Source organism: Argentina silus (genome assembly GCF_951799395.1).
Source record: "Argentina silus genome assembly, chromosome: 8".
Classification (NCBI taxonomy): domain Eukaryota; kingdom Metazoa; phylum Chordata; class Actinopteri; order Argentiniformes; family Argentinidae; genus Argentina; species Argentina silus.
The window spans coordinates 7,626,803-7,637,262 of record NC_139662.1 but is presented as its reverse complement, the minus strand read 5'-3'; the positions used below and the strand labels follow the sequence as shown (position 1 = coordinate 7,637,262).

Here is a 10,460-nt window from a genome sequence, read left to right as displayed (position 1 = left end):
CCGTCGTATTATTCACTATGAACACTGGGAAAACTGATGGGGCAATAGTTTAATAGGCCAGCTAACTAGCGAAGTAAGGTAATGGTGGCTGGCAAGTCTTTCTAGCTAAGTAAGGACGGTACGGTAATGTTAGCTGGCATAGCTTGCTCCTCAGTATCTTGTGTTGGCTGGCAGTACTGCTTCTTTGAGGTATTTTATATATCACATGTATTGATGGGTCAAAAGGGGAGTTTTCAGTTGATTTAACTTTCAGTGGTGTAAACAGTAGACAGGATAATATCCAACAAGAAGCACGATTTTTCTCATTAGTATGTCCACTTGTCATTAGAATAGAGCTGTGAATGGCCAATTCGGGAGTCAATATGGTGGCCACAAGAAAACAGTGACATAGGTGGTCATATTAAGTATGACTTTACCCATGTTTAGTATATTGAATGTCAAGGATTTACTGTAACACTACCTTCTACAGGCTTCCACATGAGAGATCTCCCTTACCTCAATGGTCTACGGGTTTTGGAAAGTGAGCCTAGCCTTGAGGTCACCTGTTGTGGAGAAAACTCTATCCACAAGACATACCATTGAAGTCCAAAGAGAAAACGATGTATGCAAATGCAATGTAACATCTAAGAAAGGTAGTTCCAGCAAGAGATATATGGCTGCATGTAGGAGGCCCTTATACTGGCCTTCTAGTGTTAGTCCAAGCTTGAACAATCTCACATCGTCTCCCACCCAACTGCCAGAGGAGAGAGCGACAGCAAGTCAGTCTCATGTCAACACAGGTGCTTTTCTCTGATTGCTTCTTACTCTGGTCTTATTCTGGTTCTAATACTGAACAACGTATGGTTTAGCCTAGAGATGTTTACTTTTAATTCTATGGTGAAAACAGAAGTTGTTGGGAGTGATTATTGCTACTATAACCATGGCATGTATCAAGTTACAGTGTGTAGACAGAGCTTTGTAGGAAGATCTTTGTTGAGAACATCTACCTTCTCTTTTTTCATTTTGAATAGGCAACTAATTACCTAGGACACAGCTTTTTATCAAGTCCCAAAGGGATATTTGAGTTTTTTAGGCGAACTTCTTGGTTTTTGATGTGTATTATTTTGATGACAAAATGGTTTTGTTTCCCCCATAGGATGCGTTTGTTTAAAATGAATTAATTGCTCCTGGTTGCTGGAGGAATATTAATGTGATTGTCTCTCTATTTCAAAGTCAGCTCAAGCATTTTAGAAGCTCCTCACCTCAGGGGATGGTTTTAGATGCAAGCCTTGAGTGAAAGTGGTAATTGGTCATGAACAGGTTTCATATAGGTGTGTGTGTAGTTTATTTCCATATATATCAAATATCAAAATGATACAAGGGTCATATTATTCTGAATACATACAATACTAGATTTTACAGAATAGACCTCAGATTCATATGGCTGAGTGTCCTAGGTTGATAATTGATCAGATAGCTTCTACTACACATCATTGTTTACAAGGTTGTAAATTAGGTATCCCATCAATAGGTCCCATGGGATTTTCACAACAGGAGTGTCAATAGGGTCACTGCAAGCAAGGGTGCATTTCATAACACCATTTATACCAATGCATGATGGTGGAACAGTGCAGTAGCATGTAGGTCATTGGAGGTTGAATCGTATTTTGTGGTTCTCTAAGTTGATTGTACTTATCAGTCTCACACTCATACTGGAATAGTAGGAGACCGGGGACAAATGAAACAGGGGTCAATTGTAACACTGTGCTTTTCTCTAATCAGAAACTAGTTAGAGAGATGAAACTCACTCAGTACATGCACAGTAAGGTTTACTCCCTGCATAAAATAATTAAGTAAAATATCTCACTATCTGCAGGTGTTATTGGGAAAAGTAGTTTTTGAGAGGTAAATGTAACTTCTTTGATCTACAGTATTTTTCTTCTACTGTCTTAAGGTTTAATGTCTATGAATCCTAACTAGTATCATTATGATTACTGTTCTTTTGGCTACAAATTGACATGATTGATGAGGTTTGTCATGGCTGCTAGGTTTGGGAGCAAATGTACCAGTGTTACAATTACCTGGGGTCAATTGCAACACATTGTTGGGCTAGTCCTGAGCACACAAGAATGCACAGATCACTACCACTACATTTGCCACCATCCATCTAATTTGCCTACAAAAATAGAAATAATTATTTCCCAGTGTTTTACACACAGTCGAGGCAAGTTGTTTAGTACTCCGTGCAATACAGTACTGGAACACAAGAGAAAGCCTTATTAGAACTGAACACATATTACATGTTATTGCTTTAAGTGAAATTAACATTATCAAAACTTTTTTTTTTAAAACATTGCAAATTGCAAACATTGCAAATTTCAGAAAAGCTGCAGTGAAATCAAGCATTTTTGGCCACAGATATCACAAATTAACAACGGAAAATCCTGTAGGGACTAATTAAAGGTGTTAATGGAACATTAATGTGTGTCTATTTTGCCTTCCACATTTTGTTTGGAGTTCAGTGGATTTATTTGGTGTATTTTTAAAGTTGTAACATTTGCCCCTACCAACTGTTACAATTGCCCCTGCTCACAGGGGCAAATGTAACATCAGACTTTTTGGATTTAAATCAAAACTGTTTAGAGCCTGTTTAGACCTACATATTTATGAATGATTAGTAAACATATATATTTCTTATATCAACAAAAATACTGGTCTAAGGTTGAGTCCTAAGTAATACAGTTAATAGCAAAAATGGTTACAATTGCACCCAGTCCCCCATACAGATGTTATTGCCTAACAATTAAATGATCAAGTTACTGTCAGCTGTTTAGTTTATTCACTGAAGGCCACTCATTTCAATCAATCAGTTGACGTAAGTCTTGAGTCTTGGATGAGATTAAATATAGATGCTACGATTTCACACATTTGATAATCAGTTTCCTATTCACTTGCTTATTTTGTCTCCCTGCATACAATAGTTCAAGGACATGCTACTTGGTTTCTCTTCAGGAGCACCGATATTCATATTGCCATGGAAACATTGACAATAGACATGGTATTAAATATTATTGTCAGAGATGTGTGAGTTACACAAATCATCCGCAATGGCAGCTCTTCAGATTGGGATGGTGAGACACTTTAGATTGCCCTCCCCTCCAAGATGCTTTGTATTTAACAACAGGGCATCATATTCCTGACAAATGAGGGCATACTTGACGGCAAATTGATGGATCTCCAAACAACGCTTTGTATGCCCGAAGTGCAGAGATGTAATTTATCCTCTGAAATTCTAAATGTGCCTGCATTGAGTTATATCCAATATTGTCATATGCATGGTTGGCCTATTACACCCTCTCTCTTTATTGCAGACTCAGGGTTGACTGTAAACGGGGGCATTTTACACCTGAGACTGCAATCTAGAGCCATAATCCCTTTGTCTAATTTTATGTCTAAAATCTATTTTCTGCATAGTTTCTTTACTTTACATACCCATTTAGCTGTTCAATGGTCATTACAATACACATTGGTTCTTTAAGAACTTTTATAACTTTTATCCCTATGGGCATGACGCAGTAGCGGACTGGCCATCTGGGCCAGTGGATCTGTGGGCCAGTGGATCTGTGGGCCTGGGGCCAGTGGCTGGTGGATGGGCTGATGGATCTGTGGGCTGCGGGGCTGGTGTACGGGCTGTGCGACAGGTGAGCAATGCAATACCCCCCCCCCCCCCCCCCCCAAGAAAGTCCAGCGCTGTTTTGTTGTCCCAGTCCATCCGTGGCATGATGCCTAGATATACCCAAGCCCTTTATCGTAGAGATGGATCACAATGACCAAAGATGGACCAAAATGTGTGAGGGGTGTGTAACTTTTGTTTTTGCTATGGGGAGGGTTGTGTGTTTTTATTGGGCACAGGGGATGGTAGTGCGTTTTCCCCCCCGGTTTACATTCACCGTTTTGCAGGTTTTTCTATATTATTTATTCCACCCTAGCCAACTTTACCATTCTATTGCATGCCTCTCCTATCATAAGGTGATGTTTGTTCTGCGGCCGTGGGCGTGGGTGTATAGGCAAGTGGAACTAATAGGGGAGGTGTAGTAGGAATGCAGTGATGCAGGTGTAAAACTGCAAAGAGTAATGAGTGTTCTCAGCGGGGGATTTCCCAGTGTTATGGTTTGTTAGCAAGCAAACTGCTGATTAAAAATGTTGATGAAAACTGTAGAATTGCATTAAATGTGCTTACAGAAAAACACATTTAGACCCTTGTCCAATTTATGATTAAGAATTTTAGCGACAATGGGCACATGCTCTTATAGTAGCCTAACAGTAACGACATTTAGTTGGGGGGAACGCACCGGCACTAACATAAATATCACTGACCAGGGCCGTGCAGAGAGTTTGTGATGGGCAGCGGCTGAATTCAATGATAGGGCACTTTAATTGCATGGGGCGCACGTGACGATTTAAAAAAAAAAAAAAAAAAAAAAAGAGAAAGTATAATAATATGTATGGAGTGTCTTGATTTTATTTACAATGCTGCTACAGGACAGTAATGAATCTGGACAATCAAAGACAACACACTCATGATAGCTCACTCATCACTCATTCAAGTAGGCTACTTACTGATGATGGACAAGTCTGGTGACGTGACAATGACTGTCACCATCAAAACTTGTGAGAGTGGATGGCTGTCTACATTACGTTTATTTCCTCACTCCGGTAGCATTCAACAAGCCTCAGCACGGCCGAGGTCAATTGCACTCTATATAACTGAATGGAAATTGCTATTCGCTGCTTGACTTTTGACTTTTATTGAGTGAAACATTACCTCAGAGAAGGCGAAAACAGGCCGATATCGCCAATGGTCCAGTTCACTCTCACACCGCATTCAAAGACGGGCATGAGTCGCAAGAGACGTTATTTTCTCCGGAGATGGGTTGAGGTGAAAATCGGCGCAACCATTTGGGGAGAGGGGTACCTTTTTTTTTTAAGTGAGCTGCATTTGTTTGTGGATAGCCTACTCTGCCCTCTTTTTAGTGGTGATGAATAATGATGATGAAATTAAATAAATCAAAATAAAATTAAAAAAAACATCCAGGAGGCCACTGGCAGGGCAAAGGGGCAGGGGCTCCCTACCTGTGCACGTGCCTGCCCTGACTGCAAGTTGTAGCCTACTGTTGAACCAATCGTAATGAGGTATGTAGGCCCATGCAGGAACCTCTTTTGTGGGATGGTAGGTTACAAACAAGTGTCAGCACTTTCAAACTGATGAAAAATAGAGAGGACCGCTCACACCGCATGTTTTTAATGCAATGGGATCATCAGATTGTGCGGCTGGACTGCCTGCGGCTGGACTGCCTGCACTCCCCATCTACTGTAATTATGGAGTGTGGGGGTGTGTCTGTCTTTCACTCTCTACTTTATGCAAAATAAAACAAATCTGGCTCTATCGCGGCTACAGGCTACAGCTTTCTGCCGCCCTGGCCCTGCATACAACAACATAGTTGCGAGATATTAATGAATTCCAACAAGTGACCGTCCTTGCTACAATCTTCCCAATACTAGACTTGTATCAGTTGTGCGGATCGCTGCCAACTGATGGGTTCACGCGGTACGGGTGATGGAGAGATCATGGAGCAGTATAACCACCGTCTCTTCTCGCAAACTGACAGTTTTTTTGTTTGTTTTGAAGACAGTTCATATATCTCGCAAACCAGCTATCTAAACAAACGTGCGCTTTGAGTGTTCTAGTTAGGTAAGCACACTGCGTTTTGCGCACAAATTCCTTTAAATTTGCAACCAACATCAGGGGCGTGACTAATCGCAGCGATGTAATGGAACGTGCAGATCCCTGGATTTTTCTCCAGGGATTAATCATACCCTTAGCAACGTCACAATGAAAAAATGTGTTGTGGACATTCACTCCACTTTGGCATGTGTTATACACAACCTCGTTCAGGTGGTTTTGCCACACCAGTTCTGTAAGCATTTTGCAGCGTTCACATTAATAAAATAATCTGTTGTGGCACATCTGTTGGGACAAATGTGTTGTAGGCTACAACTGTTTTAGAAGCTCCAGTGTGAACAGGGTATTTCGGTCTGTTATCTCGTTCAGTATAGTTAATAAAAAAAGAAAGTCATACCGTATATGAAAATATGAGACAAAGACAAAATAATTTGGCTTGTTACTTCCATCAGCTGTCAACATTTGAAGATTGAGATGTTTCAAATACATTTGCGGTGTCGTTTACCGATATAGCACCTTGCTGGATCCACTAAGAGAATCTCACAGCGTCAGAAGCGACTGCGGCGGGGGACCAGTGGAGGACTCGGAACTTGGTACGGAGAGGGTCTTTTTAAAAATGGTGCTGTTGCGGCTATTTGACAAGGCAATGGTAAACTCTTTTGTTCTTTTGCTCAGTTGGGCTATGATCTCTGAGTTTGTTGGAGCTCAGAATGACACGGAGCCTATAGTCCTGGAGGGCAAATGTCTTGTGGTTTGCGACTCTAATCCGGCTACGGATTGGAAGGGTTCGTCCTCTCCACTCGGCATTTCGGTGCGCGCTGCAAACTCCAAGGTGGCTTTCTCTGCGGTCCGGAGCAACAATCATGAACCGTCGGAGATGAGCAATAAAACACGAATCATATACTTCGATCAAGTAAGACAATTAAGTTGACAATCGTACTTTACATAAATGCTTATTTGGTCACTATCAAATGTTTCGAGAACATGTTTCATTTTGCATCAACTTTGGAACAGTTGCCATTTTAAAGTTGCTCTGTTTAGCCTTTATGAAACGTAACAATCTTGGTTAATATCAATGTTTGGCTTCTCACCCAGAACCTGTTATGCATCCATTCTATTTTTTCAAAGTAGTTATTTAATGTCAGATAATTTTTTAGATAATAGTAATAGATAATTGGCTACAGAAAATAAAATTGTTCCTCTTAAAAATTACATCCGTCCATAGCTATTATGCATGTGCATTTACCCGGGCACAATGACAGAGTGCACAGGGCTCACATGTGTACTGTAATTCACATCATGCTGTAATGTCTTATAAGTAAGCTATATGCATATCACCAGCAGTGATGGGATTATCTCTGAGGAGAGGGCATAGTGCACACTCATACACATTCTCACCTACTCCAAACCTGAATTTACCCCTCCCATCACAAACACACACGCACACGCACACGCACACGCACACACACACACACACTTTGGGCTTAGAGGGAACAATTCAGTATATCTGTCCTTAACAATCATACAGCAGATCATCCAGGTGGATTTAATATCAGACACATACATGTAACATGCAGTAAAATATAGCTGCAACAACAATGTCCCTACCTTTTTCAACCTCTCTCTCACTCTTATCCTGGTCACCAGCAGTCACTCTGCTATTGACAGGAATGGCTGTTCATTTTTATTCATGGTTGGGAGGATGTTATACAGGGCCAGCCTGCTGCAGTAATTGAAACCTTTAGATTGGAGTACCATTTTATATTGAATCCTGTAGCTACATACCAACATTTTTTTTAGAAAATAGTCAAACACCTTTTGAAAATATTAAACGCTTTTTGACTGCAAGGCCAGGTTTTCAAAGAAAAAAGAATGCATGGAACCTGTCATGTCTGTGTTTGATTTTGTTGATTGATTACCCCCAAATTTACTTGAATTGAACTAATGGGTTCATATGCATATTAATGAATTTGTTACCTCATGTATTAGCAGTGCCCCAAGTGGAAGATGTTGCAGAATGTAGCTTTATGGTTTGGCGGATTGTGGCTAGTATGTTTCACACTCTAAAACCTCACTGTTTCAGGACAGTGACCAAATAGTGCACATGTTTTGAAGTTCCAATCGCTCTCAAAAAGCGTCTTCTTAAGAAACTCATAATTTGATTTCTTTCTTGAAGTGCCGTTGAACAAAATAAAGCTGGTAGATAAGCAGTGGACTAATTATGTGCACAGGTTTGAATCTAAAATGCCCTACTCTTCTTTTCCAGATTTTTGTGAATATAGGCAACTATTTTACATTGGAGTCAGTGTTTTTGTCACCCAGAAAAGGGATCTACAGTTTTAACTTTCATGTCATCAAAGTGTACCAGAGCCAGACCATACAGGTATGCAATGTTGTTTTGCCAAATGAATTCATTTGTTCCTGTTTAGACACATTTAGATATTTAGATTTATTTCAAAGTCTAAAATGACTTTATAGCTAAATTACTGACAATCTCTTGAATTGTAGTCGATCAGAAAAAAATGTTAGGGCTTCTGTTGGGATTTACTTTGACTGAATGATTTGAAATCACATGCTGTACACCTATTCTTCTAGAATACTTTAGTGAGGAACCTTAGCTCAATTGACACATTTTCATTTAGCTAAATAGCAGAATTTCTTCTCCGTTTCATTTGCTTTTGCTGATTGCTGTCTTTGTTCGGTCATCCAGGTGAACTTAATGCTGAATGGAAAACCAGTCATCTCAGCTTTTGCGGGTGACAAAGACGTGACTCGTGAGGCAGCCACCAATGGAGTTCTTCTCTATCTGGATAAAGAGGACAAGGTCTACCTTAAACTGGAGAAGGGAAACCTGGTTGGCGGATGGCAATACTCTACTTTCTCTGGCTTTCTTGTTTTCCCTCTGTAAAAAAAAGAAAACCTGCCATCAATGACTAATCAACAATGTGTTGTCACTGTATAATCAAAACATTGCTGCATCAGTTGGATCTGGCCAAATGGATGGATATGTTTTGATGGTCATGGATCGAAACAGAGAGAAGAAAACAGACACTGGAAAGCTTTGAAGTTCTCTGGAAATGGGAATCCCTCCACAAATGCAATACTGCTCCATAAATGTTCTTCAGATGATTGCTTTGCTCACATTACTCAACAAATTCAACAGAGGAATATCATCACAAAAATGGTTCAAACACAACCCTCCCTGATTACATTTAGCATATGTGAGTTTTCACGGCAGCCTTTCCAAGCCAGCATGCCTCTTGTACAATGTCTGTCATTTGGGGAAATGCATTTGTTTTATTAGCAAGTGTGGCATGAGTGGTAACTCAGAGTTGTGAGAAAAAATGCATAATCTAACTGTACAATTACTCCCTTCTTGCTTATATAGTCAGATATGCTTTTTTATCAGCTCAAGGATTTGTTTCTAACACCAGGGTCAACCTTAAATTACTCTGAAAACACCCTTTTGTATGAGACCGGGAAGATACAGTCTGAAAAAACTGATTAGTAAAGGGTAAAAAAGTACATTTCAAAAAGAGGATGTAATACTACACTGAAAACTTGAATACGTCTAGACGATATGACAAGACAGTTAAAGGTGACTAATCCTGCCTTGTCTTTATAAAAGAAAGTTGTGATTGTGGAGGAAGAGATGGGGATACTGTTGTTTCTGATTGCTCCCAAGTATAAGCAGTCTAGCTTGTTGAAAAAAGAGCACTGACTGTCAACAACCAGCTGTGTACATTTCACACAGAACCATAATAGAGCAATACACTAGTTTCTCTTGGAATTCATTGGTCAGACTTTTTGAAGATTACCCAAGAAAATTTGTTGGCCCATTTAGATCTTAAAGGGACACATGCAATGCAGTTCTCTTTCAGTCAATTCAGCACCTCTGCATACCCTGTTCGCTGAAACCCTTTTCAATCATGCCTGGAACATGCCGGCAGTACGTGGCTGACCCCGCCCCAGCCCCCCTTATAAAGGCTACTGCAAAGCACGGCCATTTAATTATTTTCACTCTTCACGTCCCTCTGCCTTTCACTCCGCTGGAACCTCCCCTGTCCAGTCGTGGGGGTCTCGGAGGAAGGAACGATACGCCTAGCACCACCCACAGTGGACCAGGGGTACTGACTACAGTTTGCGGACCCTCCAGACGTTTGGTTGGTTTTGTGCAGTCCACTGCGCAGGGGAAGGCGGACCGAGTCCTCAGCGACTGAATACAGTCCGGGAGCTGTCCGTACAGTGCTGAGGGATGAAGCCCAGCTTCTACAGCCATTATTTTCTGGTCCCCAAGAAAAGGGGGGGCGGGGGGCATACAACCTGGATATATGGCGCCTCGATGAGCACATACGGACCTATCGCTTCCGAATGCTCATGCATCGTATACTGTTCGAGTCTATTAGACCCAATGAATGGTTTACCACGATAGACCTCAAATATGTGTATTTCAGCATCAGAGTTTCTCCTTCACCCAGGTGATTTCTAAAGTTCGTTTTCCAGGGCATGACTTACAAATGTCTAACCTTACCATTCGGTCTGTCTCTGGCGCCACAGACATTCACAAAGTGTGCTGAATAACCATAGCCTTCTTTTGGGAAAAGGGCTTGAGGGTCCTCACTTCAGATGATTAGTTGATAATCATGCTCCTGGTGTTGCACCTGCTTATCCTAAGCTTCTGGATAAATCGTGTTAAAAGCACGTTCACACCGACCCAAGGGACAAATCTTGTTGTTGA

General features: G+C 40.9%; 1 protein-coding gene across 1 annotated transcript; it reads left to right on the top strand.

Moving 5' to 3' along the window:
* Positions 1-6,338: 6,338 nt before the first annotated feature.
* Positions 6,339-8,630, top strand: cbln4 (cerebellin 4 precursor; the record flags this gene model as incomplete). Its single annotated transcript, XM_083675845.1, has 3 exons — positions 6,339-6,635; positions 7,989-8,105; positions 8,433-8,630. 3 exons carry the CDS (start codon positions 6,339-6,341, stop codon positions 8,628-8,630), a joined length of 612 nt encoding a protein of 203 aa, XP_083531971.1.
* Between the last annotated feature and the right edge of the window lie 1,830 nt (positions 8,631-10,460).